The 26,420-nt window shown below is 43.8% G+C and overlaps 1 protein-coding gene across 1 annotated transcript in view; it reads right to left on the bottom strand.

The window, feature by feature from the left end:
• The window catches only part of LHX4 (LIM homeobox 4), a 125,678-nt gene that overhangs the window by 47,208 nt on the left and 52,050 nt on the right, over positions 1-26,420 (bottom strand). Inside the window, exon 2 of the mRNA XM_061630591.1 lies at positions 5,549-5,720. Coding sequence (XP_061486575.1) covers positions 5,549-5,720 — 172 coding nt within the window. The remainder of the gene's footprint in view (positions 1-5,548; positions 5,721-26,420) is intronic.

The raw sequence follows: 26,420 nt of genomic DNA, 5'->3' as shown, positions 1-26,420 counted from the left end.
CATAAAAATCCTTTTTTGCTGCCCTCATCGCCACATGGTAGGCTGCCGCAGCCGCTCTAACCCATGTCCAATCGTCGTAAGAGTGAGATTTCTGCCACCGGCGCTCTAGCCATCTCACCTCCCGCCTGATTCGGGAAGTGTGAATTAGGTACTGATTTGGGAAGTGTGAATTAGGTAGGTTCATGTTAAATGTAAACCATACCTAATTGCTCCCACATTCCTATGTGTGCACAGAACAAAACAGACCTTTCGGTATTGAGGGATCAGCTGGTGTTTGCACAGTTAGCTTCCTTCCTGGCTATAAAGCAGTTACAGCCTGAGGTGCACAGCCCCTCCAATAGCCTGTAACAGGGTGGGTTGTTTTCCCCCCCAATTTTTTTAAAAAAAGGCTATTTGGGTAATTGCAAATGTCAGGAAAATAAGGCCTATCTCTTAGAGTTGCAGACTCTTATCATGGTCCTGCCCCTCAAATGGAAATAGAAAGTAGGTGGCCATGTGCCCTACTTTAGAGAGGACAGTCCTCTATTTGAAGGGCTGCCAGTAGGGTTACCATCATTTTGTCATTTCAAAAAGAGTACATTTGGCTTCGATAAGTGAAAAGTAAGAGTATGCTGTTGCACCATCTCAAAAAGAGTACAGGTACTCTTAAAAGAGTACGGTTGGTAACCCTAGCTGCCAGTCTTCTACATGAAGGAGTCCTCTGATCCAGGTCCAGACTAAAGATAAAGAACCACAAGAAGGGAGAGTAGAGGCCTTGAAGTTTGCCATCAATAGTGAGTGCCTAGACAGTAGACTAAACAGGCACACAGGTCACCTGGTTACCGTCTTCCCCGCCAGGGGTAAATGTCTTGCATTTCTATTTAAAGAATAATAACTGTTTTTAAATTTGCATTAATACATATTAATTAGCATATACAAATTCATGCAAACCAATGTCCTCTTCTTTGTTGATGATACAGAAGTGAGCATCCTAATAGAAAGTGAGAAGTCTGCTATTATTTATCTCGCTTCTGATGAAGCCTGGAGTTACACAACCCATCTGCATGGGAGGGTACTGATCGTGCAGACCTTTCCCATGGAATTGGTAGCTCCTTCCAGTGGGGTGCTGACTCCATGATCAGGACCTGTGTGATTAGGACCCACCCACATAGCTGGGTCATTTAAATATTCCCATTTACAGATAAGTAGTTCCCACAGGGCTGAGAGAATGCATGAAAGGCACCTTAGGGATGCAATAAGAGCAACCAATGGGTCTACAGAGCTGACATTACATGAGCTGGGACAACCAAGATTTAAAAAAAAGAAAAGAAAGGTGATATCTCTTAATTAGAGCAACTTCAGCAGGTGAAGGAGTGCAGGTTTTAGAGTTACATACGCCAAACTGTACATCCAACTGGTGATAATTAAGTAATTATTAATGATGGCTGTCTGATATTAATTATCCAGAACCCAAGCAGAGCTATTTTAATCCTTAAATCCAGTTGCTCTTGTAGTGTATTCTGATTTAGGATAGCGGTGAAACTTATAAAGGTAACTGCTGGGAAAGTGGAGGTTTCTCCAAGGTTTCCACCACATGCTGTAGAGCAACCCACTTTTCAGTTAAAATGTAAAATAAAAAGCAACGTGCCTCCTTAGCAGTGCAAGTTGCTATAGTGGAAACATCAAAGAATCATCTGGCTGTGTGCATGGTTCTTCTACACAGCTGCAAGACAACAAATGCAGAAGCTGTGTTTTAGTCTGGAAGCCTTCAAGCCTCCTATATGTTGGCCATATAGTAAAAATGAATATGTGGTGGACTACAAGGAAGAAAGCTAGAATACTCATCCTATGTACAACAAAAGTTAAGAAATATTGATATAAGTGTGAAGTCAGATGTAACCTTTTATGTTTACTATGTTAATAGTTTTATAATACCACCACCGTAACTCAATATATATATTTTATATGGAGTAAGTATTGGGGAGAAAAACTAGTTTTTTAGTGTCTTTTAGTTTAAAAAGGGAAATCCATCTATGGAAGGCACCTACTGGCTAGCACCCATGACATCAACAACATATCTCCTCCACAATTCTCAGAGCAGGTTTGCAATATTTTTATTTTAATATTTCTGATTTTTTTTAACTTAAATTTTTAACTTAAATTAGCTGCTTAAAAAACAGAGGATGCCGTGGCTCAGTTGGAAAGCACATGTTATGCATGCATACAGTACAGTCCTTGGTATTGCCAGGTAAAAGACCTTAGATAGCAAGGCTGGGAAAGACCCCTCTGCCCAAGACCTTGGAGAGCCATTGTTAGTCAATACTGGGCAAGTTAAACCAATAGCCTGACGGTACAAAACCCTTTTGTATGAACAGCCTCTCAATGCATAACAGGAAGGACAACGCTGATCTGACTTGCAGATATGTCCATGTATAAGGCAAGTTATGAAGCCAAGTTCACACTGTGGGTGAAGAACCCACAAGAATGGCTCTTAAAATCCAACTATTTTCTACCTTAATCCTTGCTGGAAGTTAGGTGTAGTTGAAGAGGTAAAGATTTCATGATTAAGCAACTATCTGTTTCTTAAGCAACTGAAAATATTTGCATCTCCTAAGAATTACCTATTTTTTTCCTTTTCATTGAAAATTCAGCTCTTTTACAAAAGAAATGGGTCCAGTGAAACATGCACTACCATAATTATTTTGGGTGGTATTAATTGATTAACCCATTGAAGTTACTAGACATGACTAATAGATTCATTACTTTCAGTGGGTCTACTCTGAATAGGACTTAGCTGAATACAATCCTTCTGGGGTGGTGGTGTGCCCTGACAGTCCCTACAACAGACAGAACACCAGCTGTCTACCAAAGTAACCAGGTCACTGAGGCTGCAACCCTATGGATGTTTACTCAGAAGAAAGTCCCACTTTGTTTAATGAGGCTCTCTCCTAGGTAACTGTGCCCAGGGTTGCTGCCAGAGTTACTTTGCCTGGAGCTGCCCTGCCCTTGTTCTAACCTATGTCAGGCCTAGATTTTCCTCCCACTGAAGCAAAGCAGCTGCAAGGAGCAGATCAGGTTCTGATTAGAAGAAATATTAACGTTAAAAGGGATTTATTTCTAATGCAAAACAGCTTGGAGGGATTGTAGTATGCTGGAGGGTGTCTTAGGTTAAGCCACAGTGTGCTCTCTATGGGAGGGAGGGTTGCATTAGCATTTCGCCACCAATATAACTACTGGAACTACTACTTGTACGTTTTCTTCCAAATGCAACTTGAATGTGGAGGTGGGAAAGGCTGCAAAGCTCTAGTCTATCAGGGACTATCTATCAGAGATACGCTAGGCCCCTTCCTGGCATTTTTGGTTTTCACTGGGTAAAAAACCAAAAGGCGCAAGTACTGTAAGCCTTTTTACATACGGAGATAGGATTATATTCAACTGCTCAGTAAGCCTGCTGCTGGCTACCAGTGCGCTGACTAATGAGTGCAAACTTACAGGTAATGAAGGCAGTTGCCACCGCCTCCTCCATTACCTCCCATTACATGTACTGAAGGAGAAAGGGAAAGGTTTCTGTATGAGGAAAATTTTAAAAATGCTGTTAACATTTATGATTTCACAGATTACGTAAATTTACCTTAAACATATTAGACTACTTGTATTTGGGTTTCTGTTGATGTATATGGAATTACCTTGGGCCCAACTCAGTGGATCCTTAGCCCCTCCCCCAACAAACTTTCTTTTTGCATGCCTCTTAGATGTTAGCACTGGAAGTCCAGGCAGAAGTTTCAAGCATCCCAGGATAGCCTGTTTCATAAGGTACAGACAGAACTGGGTTGCAGGAGTCTTGGTAGTGCAATCCTATACATGTCTATCTAAATGCATCTACTCAAGTGTAAGTCCCATTGTAAATTCATACAGTAAAGTATATATTTATACATATAGTGTAAATCCACATAGGACTGCAGCCTCCCAAGGAGAAAATGTTGGCCAGGGAGCCCTTATCAAATACATACTGCTTCTGTTACCCCTCCCATCTCATTGTAAAGAAGTAAGAAACAGCCATTAGTAAGCTGGGAGTAATTACAACGCAAAGCCACTTAAGCTTTCAATTGAGTAAGTGGTATATACATTTTGTTAAATAAAATAAACAGTAGCCATGGGAAGTTACCACAGAATCAGAAGTAATTAATAATAAAATGCCTATTTTTCAAAAGTACTTTTATCAGACATGTCATATCAGTAACATTACAACAATTCTGTATGGTAGGTCTGTATCATCATCATGGTTTGCTTGAGGCTGTGTAGTGCTTTCATGGTTGAGGTGGAATTTGAACCAAGGATGTCGTAGCTTACACTTTCAGTCTCTACACTATGGGCTCATCTACATGGTGGTTTAGTATATGTTTGGTACTATTCACATTCCCTTTTAATACACATGCTTCACATGACATTACTGGCAAACAGAAGCTATCACGCAGTTTCCCCCCTGTAAATCTGTACTAAACCAATCCTCTGATAATCCAAAAAGGAAAGGAAAAAAGTCTTCACTCTGTATCTCTAGGGTTTGCAGACGCTGTGCTCTGATGTTTTGGGGTGGGTGTGTCAATCGTTCCCCTCTCCACACCCACTACCTCCTCCTCCCTTCATTCATTTCATTTCCTGTGGGCTGAAGAGCAACTTCCAGCTGCTCTCTCCCATTCTACAAGCCTTTTTTATGTTGCTGCAATGGTGCCTTGTTTTTCTTTTTCCCCTAACGTGTCTGCAAAAGCATAACATTGCTCAAACAAGGATTTGTATTTCGGCTGTACTGTACCAGTGAAAATACAAATCATCGCACTTCTGAGTTGTTATTTTTTAAATGAAACTAACTGGTAGAACAAACTGAGCATGATCGGTTGCCAGGTAACCAGAAGGAGTGGAAATGTTAAATTAGAGGATGTGGTCATTAGGAAACTGTGATTGATCCTTCCCCTCAGTGTGAATAGAAAACACTGTGTTGGCAGGTGGCACTGAGCTCTTCCTGTGGACAGTGCAAATAGAAAACGGAGGTAAAAACATCATAGGGAGGCTCGGAGGGCGGTGACAAGATCTAGGGCTTTCTCAGTGGTGGCCCCCGAATTGTGGAACAGTCTCCCCGAAGAGGTGCGTATGGCGCCGACATTGTTGTCCTTTCGGCGCCAGGTTAAGACCTTCCTCTTTGCTATGGCGTTTTAATATATAACTTGCTTTAGTTTTAAATTTTGTTGTAATTGTCTTCTGATTTTATATATGTTTATGCTGTATTTATTATGAGATTTTGAGATGTTTTGTATTTTTATATTTTGTTGTACACCGCCCAGAGAGCTAATGCTAGTCGGGCGGTATAAAAATCTAATAAAATAAAAATAAATAAATAAATAAAATCTTTAGTACAAAGTAATGCTCCCATATGGATCAGCCCTATCTCTCAGTTATTCCAAGAGAAAACAGAATGTTTAAGTATCAGCAAATATCTCGTTTTCAAGGATGTGACACTTATGAAATATCCCAGCAAGCCCTCCAGGACCAAACTGAAAAGCTTCTCTACACCTACTTGAAGAAGTCTTCTTTGCAATAAACGCTCCCGGATCTCGAGAAGCAGCGGTCTGCCAGCTGCATCTGGCAATCTGCACACTTGAGGCAAGAGCCGTGCCAATGCCGGTCGAGGACCTTCAGGATGAACTTATCCAGGATGTGCTGGTTGCAGCCAGCACACTGTGGGATCTCTGGCGGAGGAAGAAAAAAAGTCAGAAGAAAAAGAAAAAACACCACTGCAGAACAAGAAAAGACTGCAAGAAGTAAGCTTTTCTGACCTAGAGGAATAATGACAGCAAACTAATCTGTTGCTTAAAATATTGGGGTGAAGAAGGGTGCATTGAAACTGCTGGTCAGCATTATGTCAAATGTACAGAAAATAGTACTCCTAACAAAAGGATATCTCATAATGATCTGCTGTCATACGACATTTCCCTGTCTGGACTCACCATCTGTACTAATTCTGTCATTTCTGTTGGCTTGCCATGAGGTCAGAACAACACAAGAGGTAAACTGTATGTGCTTGTATGCACTAGTAGCCAAGATTGGCTCTTACACAAAACCCTGACAAAATAGTATGAAAAATCATCCCTGTGACTTGCAGGAAATAGGGTCAATTTTAAAACAGGCATTCCCTTGATCCCTCTGCCCAAGACTCTGTTTTAATTGCTGTGTTGTCTTAATGGGATTGTTTTATTGCATATTTTAATTATGGACATTTATATAATGTTTGTGTCATTGGTTTATAAAGTAACCCGCTTCAAAGTCTGCTTTGGCATTTAGCAGTATACTGTATCAGTTACTTATAATGTGCTGAACTGGGGCACCCACATCCTCAACAACGGCTTGTATATACATTAACTGAATCAGATGGTACACCCTTTCCTGAATTGTACTACTTTAGGCTGAGATGGGAGATCCCATGATGAAAAAAGCCCTTTCTAAAAACCAAAGTAGCACGTCAGGGATAAGGGTAAAGCCTTCCTGCTCCCTGTCCTATTTATTGGTCAACGTGCAGGGAAATGTTGTCTTTTCTTTTCATGAAATAGCATTTCAGCATACACCCACCCAGGTTATACAGGGTGGGGGAAAAGTCCTACTGCCCGGTCAGGTATATTGAATGTATAAGTCAGTGGCGTCACTAGGGTTGGTGTCACCCGGTCCGGTAACTCATGGTGTCACCCCCATGGACCTCCTCCCATACCAGACCATACAGAATCCTTAGTAATGTTTTTTATACTAATGTTACTTGTAAATCGTAATTCCCATATATCACTGAATGTAATAGCAATAGTAGTGACATAAACAACTAGCAAAATTAAAATTACACCTTTAAATTACAATATCATATGCACAGCCTAAATGTATTTACATTTATACATAGTCTCATGTGGTTAAAGTGAAAATTATGTAACAAAACAATAGAATTCGAAGTACCTCTCTCTGTCCAGGCAACCAAGAGGCATTAGAGTTCACAGACATGTCCCAGCCAGGATGCTCAAGGTGTGAAGTAGGGCCAGTAAAAAGAGTGGCCTGGGGATAATTCTGAGGGCCAGTTAGAGAGGCTTGGAGGGCCACATTTGGTCCCTGGGCCTGAGCTATCCTCCCCCCCCCCATTCAAATGAGCAGCCACAAGTGAAACAGGTCAGGGGGTGCAGAAATCCTGATTCAATAGGTCCCCTTCCCAAGTCTGCACAGTTTTGTTTTGGCTTCAGAGGATCTCCAAATCAAGGATTACAGGGACAGAAGAGGCAATGTCATTTCCACACAGAATTGAACTGAAACCTATCTTTTTTTGAGAAATTAAGCACTGGGGATCATATTGCACCAAGTCTAACAGCAATGGTAAATTTCTATTTTAAAAAAGTGCCAAAGCTCACAGGTGCTTGCTAGCTCTGTACCCCTAAACCAAGGGATGTTCTCAGTTTGCGTAAAGATTTTGTGTGGTTTGGGGACATGGGACAGGGTCTTAGGGGGTCTTAGACCTCTTACGCTTTTGGGAGCAGAATCCCAGCAGGGTCCCTATGTCTTCAGCATCCTATGAGACAATCAGCATGAAAGGGGGAGTGTGTTAGCCACTGAGAAGAGTCTTCTAACATGCTTCCTTGTCCTTTCCTGCTGATTGGAGCCAATCAGAGCAAAAGGAGGTGAGTCAGCCATTGAGAAAACTCTTCGCAGCAGCTAACACTCTCCCCTTTCATTGGCTCCCAGGGACATCTGTTTTTGTGGGAGAAGGCATTAACAAGGTTCTCATCCTCAACCCAGAAGCAAAAAAAGGAGCTGTGACAAACGTGAAGGGACCCTGCACTTCTCAATTTGCCACTATTCTACTGGTTAGCAACCAGTGTCAAAAGGCCTCTTTGAGGCAACAGGGATTCTTTCACAAAGAGGGAGTCTTACCCAATTAAGGAGGGGAGGAAAAGAAGTGTGAAATTTGGCAAAATAAAGAGGGAAAAGGCAAACAATAAGGGATGCACACACACAAAACCACTGAGCACTGAGCATAGTGCAAAACCCTTTTAAAGTCTGGGTCTCAGGGAAAGAGAGAATGAAAGGAAATGACCCATTCCTTTTGAGACAACCTGATATATTCCTGTGCCAAGGAAATGTCTTTAAGGATGGGGGCCCTGGTAATTGGCAACTCAACCATGGGAGACATAGGTAGCTGGTCACTTTCCTGGCTGGTGTTATGGTTATGGATGCCATGCACTGTCCAAAATGTCAGGTAGATAGAGATGGGGAGGAGTCAGCAGTCATGGTGTATATCAGCACAAAGGAAATGGTTTCTTTACTTGGGAAGTTGGGGTTTGTGAGATCAATACAATGGGGGGGCAGACTGCCCTGGTGTATTCACCCTCCTGCTAAATTTGCACAGCTTCTCAACACACTGGCCACCTTGATGCTTGATCACTGTGGATGAAATGCTCCCCTTATTCTGGTACAGAATGCATAGCCCTGATGAACTTCCCACATCTACTGTAACAGCCAATTAGATTTGGAGAGGCATCCTTTTTTAAAAAAAAGATACTAGGCTACACTGAATCCCAGTAAGTAGAATACCAACAGGCAGATTCCGGTCCATTTAGCCCCTTGGGGATGGTGATTTTTGCCAGTGGAGTGAACAATGGGCATTGATTAACAGAGCAAGCCAGACCTAAGTTCTGCCAGTTGAGAGTCGGGATTCAACAGAACTTGGGCTTTCCAGGCTCAGCTGGGGCTATGCAACATAAGTCCTTCACCCCAGCTCAGTCAGGGCTCAGCAGGCGGAACATAAGCCAAAAAGGGGGTACTCCAGGGGCATAGTGGATGTTGGACAGGCAAACTTACACCTATTCCAAACCCCTCTCAGCTTGGTCACAAGTCCTAACAGCCTTGCAGAAAAAGGGCAGGGCCTCGGCATTCTATCCCAGTGATTAAATCCTGGAGTCTGGACCCTGAGGCCCCACCCCACGAGAGATTATCCAGGCCGCCGGCACCCTTCGCTCACGCGGCGCCTCCGATGACATCTTAGTGCGCCCCGCGCTGCACAGGCCGGACAGCTCAGCTCTCTGCCCGCCGTCAGCAGCATCCACCTGTCCCGCTTCTTCCTGGACCTGGTGCCGCAGCCTAGGGGCGGGGCCGGGCGGCTCTGGTGTCACCCCCTCCATGGTGTCACCTGGGAGCGACCCGCACCCCCCACACCCGGCTGGTGACGCCCCTGGTATAAGTCATTGTCAGGGTGCTGGCAGACTTGCAGAAGAATCTACCTCTGTTATTTGTAAAAAATAATTAACAGCCACTGGGAGAGAGGTACAAATAAGGGCTTGAGCTCTGTGCTGGTGGAGGGAATTTAACCCCATTGTGCCATTTTCCTGATTCAGGCCACATTCACATCAGATATATATTCCACTTTAAACAGTCATGGCTTCCCCCAAAAAATCCTGGGAAGGGCAGTTTGGGAAAGGTGCTGAGAGATGATAGGAAACTCCTATACTCCTCCCAGAGCTACAGTTATCAGAGTGGTTTAAGAGTCAGTCCCTCTTCCCAGGAAACTCTGGGAATTGTAGCTCTCTGAGGGGAATAAGTGTCTCCTAACAACTCTCAGCACCCTTCACAAATGACATTTCCCAGGATTTTTTGGAAGAAGCCATGACAGTTTAAAGTGGAATATTAGTGGAATGAATGTATGGTGTGAATGTGGCCTAACACTGCACATGGGGCTGAAACAGCCTTGGTCGCCCTGGTGGATGATATGAGGAGGGCGCTGGATAGGGGAGAATATACCTTCCTCGTCCTCCTGGATCTCTCAGCGGCTTTCGATACCGTCGACCACAGTATCCTTTTAGATCGCCTGGAGGGATTAGGAATAGGGGGCACTGTTTTACGGTGGTTCTGTTCCTATCTCTCAGATAGGCACCAACGGGTGGCATTAGGGGATGAGGTTTCAGACCCTTGGCCTCTCAATTGTGGAGTGGCACAGGGTTCTATCCTCTCCCCCATGCTATTCAACATCTATGTAAAGCCGCTGGGGGCCATCATCAGGAGATTCGGGCTGCAGTGTCACCAATATGCGGATGACACTCAGCTCTACCTCTCGTTTAAGTCCTCACCAGAGTTGGCTGTGGACACCATTTCCAAGTGCCTGGAATCCGTAAGTGGATGGATGGGATGGAATAGGCTGAAGCTAAATCCCGACAAGACCGAGGTGTTGCTCGTGGGAGACAGGGGCAGGCTGGGGGACATAGACCTGGTGTTCAATGGGGTAAAATTGCCCCTAAAAGACCAGGTCCGCAGCCTTGGGGTCATTCTTGACTCCCAGCTGTCCATGGAGGCTCAGATCTCAGCAGTGAGCCGGGCAGCTTGGTATCAATTACATCTGATAAGGAGACTGCAACCCTACCTTTCTGCCCATCTGCTCCCACGGGTGATACATGCCCTGGTCTCCTCTCGCTTAGACTACTGTAATGTGCTCTACGTGGGGTTACCCTTGAAAACGGTCCGGAAATTACAACTGATACAGAATGCAGTGGCACGCTTAATTAAGAACAGCCGTCGCCGTGATCATATCACTCCGGTGTTAGTAGATCTACACTGGCTACCAGTTGTTTACCGGGCCCAATTCAAGGTGTTGGTATTGACCTTCAAAGCCCTATACGGTTTTGGCCCAGTTTATCCGAACGAGCGCCTCCAGCATCACCAATTATGCCACCTGACAAGATCAGCCACGCAAGACCTTCTCTCGGTCCCACCAGTTAAGATAGCGAGGCTGGTGCGGACCAGAGAGCGGGCATTTTTGATTGTGGCCCCCACCCTCTGGAATTCCCTTCCTTTCGCCCTTCGCCATGCCCCTTCCCTGATAGGTTTCCGCCGGGACTTAAAGACCTGGCTGTTCAGGCAGGCCTATGGGATCTCTGGGGTGGGTTGCTTTTAATATTGGTATATTAATTATTGTTGGTGGTTTTCATTGGTTTTTATTGTATTTTATCATGTACATGTACGTCGCCTAGAGTGGCCGTTAATTTGGCCAGATAGGCGACTCATAAATAAAATTTTATTATTATTATTATTATTATTATTTAAAATCATTTTCCATCCTCAGTTGATCTATTCAGTGTCACCCAGTCTGAAGGCCTTGCACAGATCCTGTGATTTATTTTATTATTTATTTATTTGTTTATTTATTTATTTATTATTTGATTTATATCCCGCCTTTCCTCCCAGCAGGAGCTCAGGGCTGAATTTGCTTATTCATAAAAGTGCAGCTCCTCAAAAATAAATGTTTTAGACATTGTGGTTGGATGTAAAGAAATACTTGAGAACTGAGAATGGGTCTAATTGAAAGGCAGTAGAACTAGAATTCCTGCCCTTAGAAAGCTCAACTTCTGTCAATTAGATTTATTTATTTTAAAAGAATTTGGATATTTGTAATCAGGCTTTTTGGATTAGAAATATGAGTAAGGACTGTAGACATAAGTGCTGATACAGCTTATAGAAAAATGGAAGACAAATGGTAGAGTAAGACAAACATGTCAGAACAAATTACCATGAACAAGGAAAAATTAGAAGCACCAATGAGACCAATTCCCCCTCCCATTTCTGGTTTCTGAAACTTTACCAAGAAACAGTTCCTGTAGAGTGCACACCTTAATGTGGTGAGGGGGTTTCAGAGTGTCGAAGAAGCTGAGAGCAATGCCGTCAGGAGTCTAGACCAAGAGGCTACACTCCTAGCAGGGGCACCCAAGGTGGAATGGTCAAAGCTGAGACACCAGACTAAGATGCATCCAAACTCAGAGGAAGGCAATGGTAGACCACCTCTGAATACCTCTTACCATGAAAACCCTATGAATAGACTATCCAAAATGCAACATGAGTGCTGGAAGATGAGACCCCCAGGTCAGAAGGCACTCACCGAGCTACTGGGGAAGAACAAAGGACAAATACGAGTAGCGCTGTGACTAATGACGCAACTGGGTCAAAGCTTGAAGGAAGCCCAGATGCTGATGCGCACAGATGCGAAAGGAGAGTCCGGAATTGTACGCTGCACACAATAGCAACATGGAATGTGAGAAGCATGAACCAGGGAAAGTTAGCAATTGTCAAGCAAAAAATGGAACACATCAACATTACAATACTTGGTGTGAGTGAATTAAAATGGACGGGAATGGGACATTTTAAATCAGGCAACTACAAAGTGTTTCATGCAGGAAATGAGAAATTAAGAAGAAATGGGGTTGCTTTAATAGTGAGAAGTGATGTAGCAAAAGCAATTAGGAGCTACAATGCAAGGTCTGAGCGAGTGATATCAATGAGATTAAATGGGAAACCTGTTAAGATAACCATCATCCAAGTCTATGCTCCAATGGCAAACACAGAAGAAGAGGAATTGGTGACATTTTACGCAGAAGTACAGGAAGAAATTGATCACACACCAAAACAAGATGTGCTGATAATCATGGGGGACTGGAATGCAAAAGTAGGGAACAGAGAAGAACTAGAAATTGTGGGGAAATGGGGCTTAGGAGGTAGAAATGAAGCAGGAGACTTATTGAATTCTATGAACCCAATAATTTGTTTCTTGCAAACACATTTTTTGAACAACTGAAAAAAGACTGTACACGTGGACATCACCAAATGGTCAATATAGGAATCAAATTCATTATATAATTGGTAGCAGAAGATGGAGAAGTTCCATACTTTCTGCGAAAACAAGACCAGGAGCAGACTGCGGTACAGATCATGAACTGGTAATATTGAAAATCAGAGTAAAGCTAAAGAAGAAGAACAAAGCAATCATAATGCCAAAATACAATTTAAATAACATTGCAGAAGAATATTAAGATCAAATAAGGAACAGATTTGAGGCTTTAAACTTAGTTGACAGAGAGCCAGAAGAACTATGGATTGAAGACATTATCAGGGAAGAATGCAAAAAGACAATACCTCTAGTTGAAAAGAAAGACCTCAATGGATGACTGAAGAAACTCTTAAAATGGTTAAAGATGGAAGAAAAGCAAAAGGAGAAAGAAACACAGTTAGAACTCTAAATGCAACAATACAGTGCCTAGCACGTAGGGACAAAGAGAACTATTACAATAGTTATTGTATAGAAATAGAAGAGGACAAAAGGGTAGAACAAGAGCCCTATTGCAAAAGATTAGAGAAATTAAAGGGAAATTTAAACCAAGAGTGAGGATGTTGAATAATCAACAGGGGAACACACTGACTGACCTAGATGAAATAAAAGGAAGATGGAAGCAATACAATTAAGAATTCTGTAAAAGAGATGCAAGGATGACAGATTCATTCATGGAGGAACCGTATGATGAAGAACCAGAAATTTTAGAATGTGAGGTGAAAGCTGCTCTTAAAATACTTGGAAGAAACAAATCACCAGGAACAGATGGCATAGCAATAGAGTTGCTACAAGCTACTGAGACTGAATCTGTCCAAATTTTGACAATGATTTGTCAAGAAATATGGAAAACTAAACAATGGCCAACAGACTGGAAGCGTTCCGTATACATCTAGTTCCAAAGTAAGGGGATCCCAGAGAATGCAGTAATTATCGAACTATTGCCTTAATATCAAAAGCAAGTAAAGTAATGTTCAAGATTCTACAATAAAGGCTCTTATATGCCAGATGTCCAAGCTGGATCTAGAAAAGGAAGAGGTACCAGAGATCGTATCGCCAACATACGTTGGATAATGGAACGGACCAAGGAATTTCAGAAGAAAATCACCCTGTGCTTTATAGACTACAGCAAAGCCTTTGACTGTGTAGATCATGAAAAACTATGGAATGCTTTAAAAGAAATGGGGGTGCCACAGCGTCTGATTGTCCTGATGCGCAACCTCTACTCTGGACAAGAGGCTACTATAAGGACAGAAAATGGAGAAACCTAATGGTTCCCAACTGGAAAGGGTGTGAGACCGGGATGTATTTTATCACTCTATTTGTTTAATCTATATGCAGAACATATCATACTGAAATTGGGATTGGACCAAGATGAAGGAGGTGTGAAAATTGGAGGGAGGAATATCAATAATTTAAGATATGCAGACGATACCATACTACTAGCAGAAACCAGTAATGATTTGAAACGAATGCTGTTGAAAGTTAAAGAGGAAAGCACAAACGCAGGACTACAGCTGAACATCAAAAAGACTAAAGTAATGACAACAGAAGATTTATGTAACTTTACAGTTGACAATGAGGACATTGAACTTGTTAAGGATTATCAATACCTTGGCACAGTCATTAACCAAAATGGAGACAATAGTCAAGAAATTAGGCTAAGACTGGGGAAGACAGCTATGAGAGAACTAGAAAAGTTCCTCAAATGCAAAGATGTATCACTGAACACCAAAGTCAGGGTCATTCAGACCATGGTATTCCCAATCTCTATGTATGGATGTGAAAGTTGGACAGTGAAAAAGGCGGATAAGAGAAAAATCAACTCATTTGAAATGTGGTATTGGAGGAAAGCTTTGCAGATATCATGGACTGTGAAAAAGACCAATAATTGGGTGTTAGAACAAATTAAACCAGAACTATCACTAGAAGCTAAAATCATGAAACTGAGGTTATCATACTTTGGACACATAATGAGAAGACATGATTCACTAGAAAAGACAATAATGCTGGGAAAAACAGCAGGGAGTAGAAAAAGAGGAAGGCCAAACAAGAGATGGATTGATTCCATAAAGGAAGCCACAGACCTGAACTTACAAGATCTGAACAGGGTGGTTCATGACAGATGCTCTTGGAGGTTGCTGATTCATAGGGTCGCCATAAGTCGTAGTCGACTTGAAGGGACATAACAACAAACAAAGAAACAGCAACCGTACTTTTTTCCTGCAACCATGTGGGATGAAATCCAGCCCTTTTTTTATTCATGAAACCTCTGAGGTGTTTAGGATTCTGCAAATGTGAATGGTTTCCACAGCAGGCACAACCAGTTGCTGTATTCTCAGAGATTGGTCTATTCTCCAAACAGTAACTCAGAGTGTGGAATGGGGAAGCCTCCATAACAAAGTCTACCAGTCTGGACTTCACAGTTATGGAGCATGTCTATGCAGGCATATATAATTACATGTAAACATGCATATTGTATACAAAATCCAAGAGTTTACATTAATGTGTGTAAAGTATATCATTTTCTTGCAGCTTTAAACCATTTTCTTCCTTGAATAACTGAAAATGTGGGCAAAACATTTTACCAAATCTTGATTAAAACAAGGATCAGTCAAAATTAATCCAGGGGTAAGATCTTGTCCAAAAGACCACTCCTTGTTCCATGTGGCAATTGTAATATGCAGGTTCTTAGACCCTCTCTGTACACTAAAAGGTGTATGAAATAATGCAGATAGAAGGGAAGCAGACTTACTAAATGCCACCTCAAAACAGAAAAACATTTTTGAAGGCTTTGTCATGATTTGTGGGTGCTGGCATGGCAATATTAAACACATTGCAGGTCTTTGTTCACAAACTTCCTCTCTCTTTTTTGGCCAATCTCTTGTCTCTGATCCTTCCTCACTTCCTTCCCACCACACTTACTGATTCCTCTGCTGAGGAGAACCGCCAGCTCCAGTCAATAAACTGTTGCATGCACCCCAATCTCCAAGCAGTGAGAGACTTCCAGGGGTTCCAGGGGTTACCTAGCGTTTGGTTTCCTTGGAATGAAGGTCAGCAGAGAATGCGGTATCTTTATGATATATGTTTTTATTTGTATATATATACAACCTGAGGTGGGGGGGTTCTCAGCGTTAGCACGCCAACAGATCTTGGTTCCCCAATAGGTTTCTAGAGGATCCCCCAAAGCCATAGCTTTGGATTCAGCACAGAGAGCAAGTCAAGCCTCTCTGTCTCCTTCCAGCTTCATCTCAGTGTAACGCTAACGCACAGGACACTTCTTGGCTCCTGAATGAGGGGAGGCCTCCAGCCAGGGGAGGGGGGAGGATGGTCTTTCTCCTGAAAGAGTTCCCATAGCAACAGAGCTACTCTGGACCACCTTTTTTCACATGCAGATCAACCCATCAAGCAAACGAAACTGGCTTGGCCAGAACTATTAACTTACAGGCTTGGAGGGGACTGACAGACATTATCCATACGGTACGGCACGGGACTTTGTTCTCTCATGAGGACATACACCTGGGTCTGGTGGAGTGATTGAGTGTGTGTATGAAGGTCTCGCTCTACTCTTGTATAGATATTATTTTGGGGTAATAAGGGAAACCTTGTTGAGTTGTCTAACTTGCTGTTTTATAGTAGTGATGTTGTAAATCTTGGGATTGCTCGAGCGTGATATAATGCAGAACTGAAAAGATTCTGGCCCTAGCCTTGGATAGTCTGAGGGGTACCACGCAGAACTGAGGTCCCGCCCCTGTGTCTTGGATAGACCAGGGGGGAAATTGGCAGCTAGTGTAAGCCCCAGCTGGAGTCTGGGCGGCAACCTCAGGTTAGAGACTGGGAATATAAGCCCCAGTTAGAGTCTGGGCTGCAACCTCAGTAGAGTCTGGGAAGGCCTAGGTATATGTGTACACGCATGTGAAGTGTAGTATTTTCCTGGGAAGTGAGTGTGTGGTTAGGGAATGACTCCTTGTATGAATGGAGTGTATGAGCTGAATGAGCCCTAAGCATGAAATGAGTATCTAGCAACTTAGTGGTTCAGTGAGCGAGAGTGAACCCTTGAACCTATCCTCTTCCCTCCTTCTTGCCTACCCCTGTCCCCCGGTGTATACTGGTTTTATGAGCCAGATCTAACTGTGGGTAAATGCATATCATGCCGTCGTCTCATCCTCTTGCTTTCGAGCATTAGGTGGGCATTACTGTGCCATAGCAGACCCCACAACCTGCACTGGACTTGTGAAATAAGCCTTTCCCGTATGAATGAAAACACACCCTGCCCACATAAAGTGAAAACACACCCCATATAAACACATACCTGAATGAACCCTTTTCCTGTGTGAAAGTTATATGTGTGGCACTGTGAAAGTTCTTTGAGTATTTGTGTGAAAGTTTTCTGTGTGAACGTTATAAGAGAACTGTGAATTTTTACAGAAAAGGAAAAATAGGGGACATGGGTAGCAAAGGGTCTAAGATAGACCCTTCACCAGGATCACCCTTGGACAAGATGATAAAGTTTTATAGTCTACCTGGAAAAACTACCAGCTGGTTTAAAATTAAATAGGATGATTGCATTGGTACAATGGTGGAATGGTTGTACTTATGAGGAGAGTGCCCTACAATTTCCTTTGGAAGGTACCTTTGATTTGGACAAACTAAAATATTTAAGAGAGTTCCTAGAAGAGCCACATCCTGCCCAGATGGATTACCTTTTCCTCTGGGATGCTCTGGCCTCTAAATTGTGAGATAACAGCATAATAGCTAGCCAAAAAGACTCTCTTGAGAAACTGCAGAATCATTTGACTAAATGAAAATTCAGTTGAAAAATAAAGAAATGAATAGTGCTTGCTTTTCTCCTTCTGCTCCTTCTCTAACTTCTCCACAAACAGGTTTCATTCCTACACTACATTTTTGCATTGAATTAGGCTTTGACTGCAAGTGAGCCAGAGGCTAGCACCCTGATATGGGAATTCAATAGCAACTTTTCATGTGCCTTTCCTGTGCCACGCTATTCTAGAGCAACTTTCATGCACCACACTTTGCACATGGTCAGAAGTTGTTCCTTTATCACACAAAGAATTCAATTACAGGATGGAAACACAGAAGGTAATATCAACAGTTCTGTCCCCAGCTCTCTGATGTTAAAGTAATAATAAAAGTGCCTAAATGGGTCTGTGTGGGGGAAGCCAATTCTACATTTCTAGAACATAATGCAATCTTAACTGTGCTATTTCTTTTCAGCAAAGTCATGACCAACGAAAATTTGGGGTTCAGCAAATACCTTGTTTTGTTTTGTTTGTCTGTTACAAAGTAAAAATTTTTTTTACTTAATATTTGCTTGCTTCTTTGTTTTACCACCAGTGTATAGGGGGATACCTCCCCTCCTTTTTGGATGGAGACATTTTTTCCTTTTTCCTCCTCCTTGCTTCTGCAGAAGACTTTTTAAACACTTTTTAAAAATTCTTCTTCCTCTTAACATTTTTACAAAAAGAGGCTTTATTTTCAAGCATTTCCCCCCCAAGCTTTTCAAATTTTAAAAATTTTTTTGGAGCTCCTCACTTGATCCTACTGTACCTGTTTTTTGCCTAATAGCATCTAAATCAACCTCCTGTTTCTCAAACTCCTCATGGGCTCCAACATCCTCAGTTTCAGGGTGCACTCCAACGTAGTGGACCTCAAGGGTCTTGGGACTCTCCTTGCTACTTAAATCAGGGATACCATTCTCCATTGGCGAGCCTGCCAAGAGAATTGGTGCCCCAACTACCATCGATAGCTCCTTACGTTATCTCTGAACCTAATATGGAAAGACCGTACTCTTTGGTGGACACAGGAATTTCTCTCTCTGCCATCAAACAGACTGTTGCCACTACCCTCAGCCCATCTCACAGAGTGATTCAGGCTGTGGGGGTGGGAGGACAGGCTTTTCCTCAATCCTGTTAGCCAGCCTGGGCATCTGACCCCTGGCCCATTGCCATGTGCAGTACCACCCCTAGGCACCGGGAAGCGGGGCAGTTGCCCCAGGCCCCACGCTTTGGGGCCCCCCGCACTTGGCGATCTGAATTTGGGCCACCAGAGCGCCCTACCCCACCAATGAGGGGGGCTGAGGTCTGTGTGCCACCAGACCCCTAAACGAGTCCAAGGCGAAGGGGTCGTGCGGATCGCCACCACCTCTGCACCTGCAACCCATTCCAGCCCCCTCCAGCAGCAGCAGCAGCAGCAGCACACCACCTTTGCAGCTAGGGGTTAGGCCATCCCTGGCTTGGCTGCGCAGCCACCGCAGCCTGCTCTGTGGGCCGGCCGTGGCAAGGCCGGGCCAAGTGAGCAGCTAAGGCGAGCATGTGGCTGCTTGTGGGCAGGAGCCGTCGGTACCAGTACTCAAGATGGTGCCTGGCTGGGGCTTCACAGGGGAGGAGAGGAGGGGGCAGCCCCAACGTGCCTCGCCAGCTGCAGCAATGTCAGGCAGCAGCTGGTGATTTGCTCGCAGTGCCGCCGAGCCCAGCTAGAGAGGCTGAGAGCGGGCACTGTGAACTCGCCTGCCGTGCCAGCGATGCTGCTCCTCTGCCCGCCACTGCCACTGCCGCTTCTTCAGCAGCCCGCCACAGTTCTGCAGGGCAGAGCTGCCCGGTGAGTCTCGCGGGGAGGGGGAGAGCAAGTAGGCAGCCAGGCGACAACAACAAACTCTGTAGGAGGCAAAACTTCAACAGGGAAGTCTTTCCCCATCACCAAGTCGGGAAAAGCCTCATTTGTTGAATTAGATTGCATAATTAATGTGTTCCTTCAAAATGCACCCTTCATTAGGATTCCAAAATGATATTAAAACCGACCCAATATTCCAAAAAGTAAAATAAAGCTTCGTCAGTTATGCAGATCCCAAAAGTTTTGTTTCTTGTTAAAAAGGCAGGCACACAGGTGGCAAAATGGATATGGAACAGGTTTTCTAGAGGCCTATTCCCTGAAGTGAAGGTAATCATATTTGTATTTAATAGGTTGTTAGCCTCATATATAAATTAAATATTATAATTACATATATTTGTAAATAAAATCTCTCTCTATCTCTCTCTCTTTCTCTCAAACAGTTTTGAAAGCAACCAACAGAACTTCACTCAAGTTTGCTCTGGATCCCTATAAGGATTCCGTTAATCACCTAAAAATATATATGAATGTACCGTAATTGTGATTAACCAAACAGAGGTAACCAACCTCTGTTTGGTTAATCACAATTACGTTCATATAATATAATATAATATAATATAATATGAGAGAGAGAAAGAATGTGTGGGGGGGGCAACTATGCTTTTGCCCCGGGCCCCGCACATGCTAAGGGCAGGCCTGGCCATGTGGACATACTTTTCTCTTGTTTTCCAATATTTCCCTCTACTTCTGTAAACCTGATGGTGAGACCTGTTGTGCAAATTGAATACTACCAGTTTCTGTACACCTGATGTGCACTTTTCTCAGGATTTGACTCCAAATCTGCTTCATGCTGCTGGTGACAGACCAGGGCACTGAGAGTCCAGAGGAGACACCCTTCTGCTCGGGACTTTCTGATGTTCCAGAGTCCTTGTGAGCTTCCCATGCCAACACAGTAGGAAAGCTACTGACAGCTAAGCCACCACAAATGCAACAGGCCCTTCCCTATGGTAACCCTGTATCCCTTGGCCCAGGAGGTGGAGGAGGCATTACCGTGCATTGGAGCAAGGAGCACATGTTGCAATTGAATTGCTGATGGCAGAATTAACTGTATTGTCTTCAAGGCCTATCTCTTCCCAGGCCAACTACAAGGAAACAAGTATGCGCCCTGCTGGGAGCTGCTGGGTATTGCAGATAGTGGATCCCTAGCTTCTCCCCTTTTGTTCAACGTCTAACTGCTCTGACCCACTGTGGTATATTCAAATGCATTCCATGAAAAATTGACTGTGAAAACGCTTTTGTGAATCTTAAGCCTGCATTTTCTCTGCCCATTTTGAGTTTTTTCCTAATTATGACAAATCTTTATTCTGGGTTCTCCTGCTGACACCATTATGAGCTGTACAACTCTTAAACCTGCCACATTATTCCCCTTCCCACAGATGGAGAACCTCATGACTTGGATCCTCACAATTGTATTGCCTTAGTGGACACCCAATGGAGTACTACATCCAGTACTGATCTTTCTAATGTTCTTCTCCCTATTCCTGCTTTGGTACCATATACTGATGGGTCTTGTATACGCAACGACATTGGGAATTGATTACTGTTTATGTTGTTGTTTCTAACCATGACATTCTTCTTGAAGCTTACTCTCTTCCAGGTATTAGGAGCGCTCAAGCAGCTGCACTTGTTCTTATGTGAGAACAACTCTGTACCATCGCCTCTGGTTAAGCGGCTATTATCTACACAAGCAACCAACAGTTATTCACTGTGAAGCTCATTCTAACAAACCTGATTCTATTTCTTTAGGTAACAGGAGAGCCGACGAAGCTGCCAATGTGCAGCTGCCCTCCCCAGACTCCTGGTGCGACATCTTGCTCAGGTGACCCATGGTATGGGCCACATGAGCAAAAGGGGGGTGGCTGGACAGTATTTGAGCAGGCATTCACCAGGAGGCAGTACATATAGCATCCTCCTGCATCACTTGTCAACAATTTTCTACAAGAAAAAGAGAGACCACCACCCAGAGCGCTCACAAGTGGTCTTATGGCCTCTTCAGATATTTGCAAATTGATCACTAGCTCAGGCATATCACAAATATGCCAAAATAGAAAATATGTGTTGATTTTTTTCTTCTTTAACACTGTTTGGTAGACCTTTGCTATTAGGGTTTGAGCCACCTCTGAGAAAAATTAGAGCTTTTAATGCCCTGAAAACCATGATGAACTCCTTAAAATGTTATATATTTGTCTACCATGGTTGTTAATCTCTCCTCTCAGGTGCAGAATGCTCTCTCAGTTCTTACTGCTGTGCCCTGCCATTCCAACCAGCCCTGTGACTACGTTTTTGGGGAAGGACCACAGAAGGAAGAGCTGCTCCAGCTCAGGTGACAAGGCCCCTCCCAAGCCCTGATGAACACTTACACAGTTATCTGAGTAAAGGAAAGAGTGTTGTGGATACACGCAAGTCACGCTTGTAGAATAGTCGATCTGAGTAGCAGCGTAATGCAATCACCACCATCTGAGCCCCAAAAGGATGATGTCTGCCCAGAAAAGACACAAGAGATCGCAGAGTGGCTGAGAAAAGAATTCTATTCCACAGAAGAAAGCATTGATTCAGGCCTGATTCCCAAGGATGGGCCACAGGAGAAATCCTAGATCTCTTTGCGGACAACCTAGAACATTTCACAGAGAACGACTCCGGTCCTGATGAGTTGGAATCAAGCCTGATTGACCCTGCTGTGGAAACTCAGTTGCAAGAAGTGCTTGATAGTGGGTTTACTGTCACTAAAGATATAAAGAGAATAAAGCCCACAGCATGGTGCTGCTTGTAGGCCCAACTGCAACTCTGAACTGAAACTAAACTGCCACAGCCCTGGGCAGACTAAGCAGTTCCTTGTATGGCAAGCCTGGAGGGCCAATACACAACACCCCTCCCCCCTAGCTCTCATAGTCCTGAAGATACTTAGGGTGAGCCCTGATGTGGGTTGATTGGCGACAGTTTTGCATCGAAGCTGATAGCACATCACCTAGTTCCCCGTTTGGCTCTGGTTCATGTAGGTCCACTTCAGGGTCCAGGCCCAACCGCTCTTCTCTGGCATCAGGAGCAGCCACTGGCTCATTTTCTCTTCCCACTTGAGTATCTCCAGCACCCTCAGAGAGAACTGATGGAGCTGGGCTTCGTCCTTTCATCTGGTCCACATGTCTATGTAACATATGACCGTCTGGTGTTTGAGCCCTGTAGGACAATGGCCCCGTGGCTTGGGTCACAGTGGCAGGAATCCACGGTTCACCAGCACCATAGTTCCTGATATACACAGGGTCACCTGGGGTGAACACCCATGTAGGTTCTTGAATTGCAACTTGGTCAAATCAGGATGCATCCGATCAAGCAGAGTTGTCAGTCATCTGTTCATTAATAGCTCAGCTGGACTCCTTCCTGTTGTGGCACAAGTGTAATGTGTTGTGTCAGGAGAAAACTTGCAAGGCGTCAGTCCCAGTCACCTTCTACAATCCGTTTCAATGCATCCTTTGTTGTTCTGACCATGCTGTCAGCCTGGCCATTGGTTGCTCGATCAAAAGGGGCTGAAGTGACATGCTGAATTAGTCCATTATCCAGGAATGTGCGGAATTCCGCAGATGTGAACTGGGCCCCATTGTCTAAGACAGCCTTTCCCAACCAGTGTGCCTCCAGATGCTGTTGGACCACAACTCCCATCAGCCTCAGCCAGCATTGCCAATGGCCAGGAAAGATGGGAACTGTGGTCCAACAACATCTGGAGGCACACTGGTTGGGAAAGGCTGGTCTAAGACAATGGTGTTGGGCAACCCATGTGTTGTGAAAAGCCTATGTAAGGTCTTGATAACAACACGGGATGTCATTGATGATACAGGAACCACTTCTAACCATTTGGCGTATGAATCAACAACAATCAAGGTTTGTCCCTGGAAGGGGCCTGCAAAGTCGATATGAAGCCGTGACCATGGCATTTTTGTCGATTCCCATTGGTGCACTGGGGCATGTGGTGGAGCTGGTCTTGAAACCTAACATTTCTCACATCTCTTGATGCATTCTTCAATCTTGCTGTCCATCTTGGGCCACCATACATAGCTGCACCCCACAGCCTTCATTCACACTACACCAGGGTGTCCGACATATAGGGCCTCCAACACCCGATGCCTCAACACAGTAGGAATGACAATTCTATTTCCCCACAGGAGGCATCCCTTGTGCACTGATAGTTCATGTTGTTTGGATACAAATGGTCTGAATTTCTCCTCAAGCTTCCCTAATGGCCATCCCCTCCACACCCAGTTGAGAACACAGGCAAGGACTGGGTCCTTTGACGACGCAGAGGCAATATTCCCAGCATGGAGGGGTGGTTCCGGTAAAGACTCTAATAACAGCACATCCAGCAGAGGGGTTTCATCAACCCCAGCAGCAGGGAGAGGGAGGTGGCTCAAAGCAACAATATGGGCACTGCTGCTGCCAGGCCGATGTTGCAAGGTGTAATCGTATGCATTCAGGAAAATCGCCCACCACAACATGCGTGGAGATAATATTTGAGGCATCTGCCAATAATGGCTTGTGGTCAGTAGCAATAGTGAATGGTCAACCATAGACATACTCATGGAATATTTTTACAGTAGCTACAATAGCCAGGGCCTCCCTAACAATCTGGGCATAATTCCATTCTGTTGAAGACATTGTTCTGGAGTAGAAAGCAATAGGCACCTCACAAGAGTCCTCAAGGCGGTGGCTCAGGACAGCTCCAACACCGTATGGAGATGCATCACATGTGAGAATCAAGGGCTTCCGTTCATCATAGTGCACCAAGATGCTGTCAGACGATAACAGGTGTTTTACAGCACGGAAAAACTCATCATGCCAGGCTATCCACTGCCATGAAGCATGCTTGTCAAGAAGGCGATGCAATGGTTCTGCCACTGTGCCCTTATGTTTAAAGAATGTGTGATAGAAATTCAAGAGGCACAAGAAAGCTTGGAGTTCCTGTTTATTACGGGGCACTGGAGCTTCATGAATTGCTTTAAATTTTGCCAGGGTAGGTCAAATGCCAGCGGCATCAATACTGTAGCTAAGGAATTCAATTTGGGAAACACCAAATACAGATTTCTCATGCTTGACCTGGAGACCAGCAACAGCACAACGGTGCAGCACATCCTGCACCCGTGTGGCAAGTTCAGCAATGGAGTTGCCGGCACCCAAGACATCATCAAAATACGGTATGGCACCTGGTACGCCTTTAAGAATGTCCTCCATTAAGCTCTGAAAAATTCTGGAGGCCACAGAAACACCAAACTAGAGGTGTTTTACTCTGAATGCTCACAATTTATTTATTTATTTATTGTATTTGTATACCGCCCCATAACCGAAGCTCTCTGGGCGGTTTACAGTAACTAAAAACATTAAAAACAAATATACAAATTTAAAACACATCTTTTAAAAACAATTTAAAACACAATTTAAATTTTTTAAAACAATTTAAACAATGAGTGGTGATAGTCTGAGGATCGGCAGCAGCAGCATCCACAGGCAGTTGCTGATAGGCCTGGGCCAGGTCAAACGTCGCAAAAGAATTTCCTTGTGAAAGTGATGCCAAAAGATGACTCACCGCTGGGATTGGCTATGACTGCTGATGCAGGGCTTTATTGATAGTACACTTGTAATCACCACAAATGCAGATGTCGCCATTGGCCTTCAATGGAGTGACAATGGGTGTCTCCCATGTAGGATGTCACTGGCTCCAAGATGCCTTGCTCTATGAAGCGATCAAGTTCAACACCAATCTTTGCTCGCAGTGCAAATGGAACACGATGGGCTTCATACGGATGGGGGCCACAGTAGGATCCAAAAACAACAAAATAGGAGAGCCCCTTAGATTTCCTAAGACCTTTATCAAAAACAGCCTTGAAATCATTTAGGATGCTATCCCATAATGATTCACCAATCTGGTGGATCCCCATAAGATGTATACCTTCAGGGTTGTTTTGGATTACCAGAGATGAGATGCAGACAAGAGGTTTGCTTACAAAGAGTTAAAATTTATTGAGTAACTTACAGCATTCAGCCAAGTATTCCCAATAAAAGTGGATCAGTCCCACCGCTCTGCAGTAGCGGACGTCAGAGACTGAACACTCATGCTGGGCACAGATCATGCTTATATAGTATAAATCTTGGCACATATCATTGGCATACACATGGAGTTACATACATGATTAATGAGATTATACACTTTGAAGTAACATATGTTGCATATAATTGGCAGTTCTGACCTTTTCACAGAACACCTTCAAAGCAGACTAATTGCTAAAAACTATAATATCTTTCTTGGAGCACCTTGACATCTTCTTTTGGCAAACTATATGGCTACCATCTTTATCTTCATCTTTACTAACAAGCAAAGTTCTCTTTGACCGTTACTTGACTCGTGTCATTGACCGTCCTTCGACCCATCCATTGAATCTATGCCTATCAGGACTCTCTGAAGTCTAACAAGGTGCTTTCCAACACCATACTAGGCAAGCCAACTATAAGCTGCCTACTGATAAACATATACTTAAACATATGCCTAATTAAACTCCTTTGATATTTCTCTAACTAACAAGGTACATTCCCAGCATCATACTGGGCAAGCCATCATATCCTCATTAAAACACCTAGATTAGACTGCAGGTGGCTATGAGGTGATCTGACATACCCAAAGATGCTGGGGCCTGAAAGGGGAATACAAGCCTCCAGGCTTTGCTAACAAATACATGTTGAATATATATTGATTAACTTAAGGCTATAACAGCTTGCTTAAAATCATTAGCTGGCACAGGGTATACATAAGAGCAATGCCCAATGGCTCAAACAAGTCTAAGCCAAGGAGACTGGTGTGATGCCCTTGAGCAACCAGTAAGTGTAAAGTTCCATGGAAAGTTTGGTAATGCATCTCAACTTCACAGATGCCCTTTGTTGGAACCTGATTTTCCTGGTAATCAGTAAGTTTGGATTGGAAAGGGACAATTTGTGGGGCCCCACAAGGAAATATTTGCTGGTAGGTTTCTGATGAGATGATAGTATAACCTGAACCCGAACCAACTTCCGTGATGCATGGAGTGCCCTGGATGGTGACTGTCACCTTCACCTTCCT

This window comes from Rhineura floridana, chromosome 6 (genome assembly GCF_030035675.1).
Source record: "Rhineura floridana isolate rRhiFlo1 chromosome 6, rRhiFlo1.hap2, whole genome shotgun sequence".
Lineage (NCBI taxonomy): Eukaryota > Metazoa > Chordata > Lepidosauria > Squamata > Rhineuridae > Rhineura > Rhineura floridana.
This window is presented reverse-complemented; position numbering and strand designations above follow the sequence as displayed.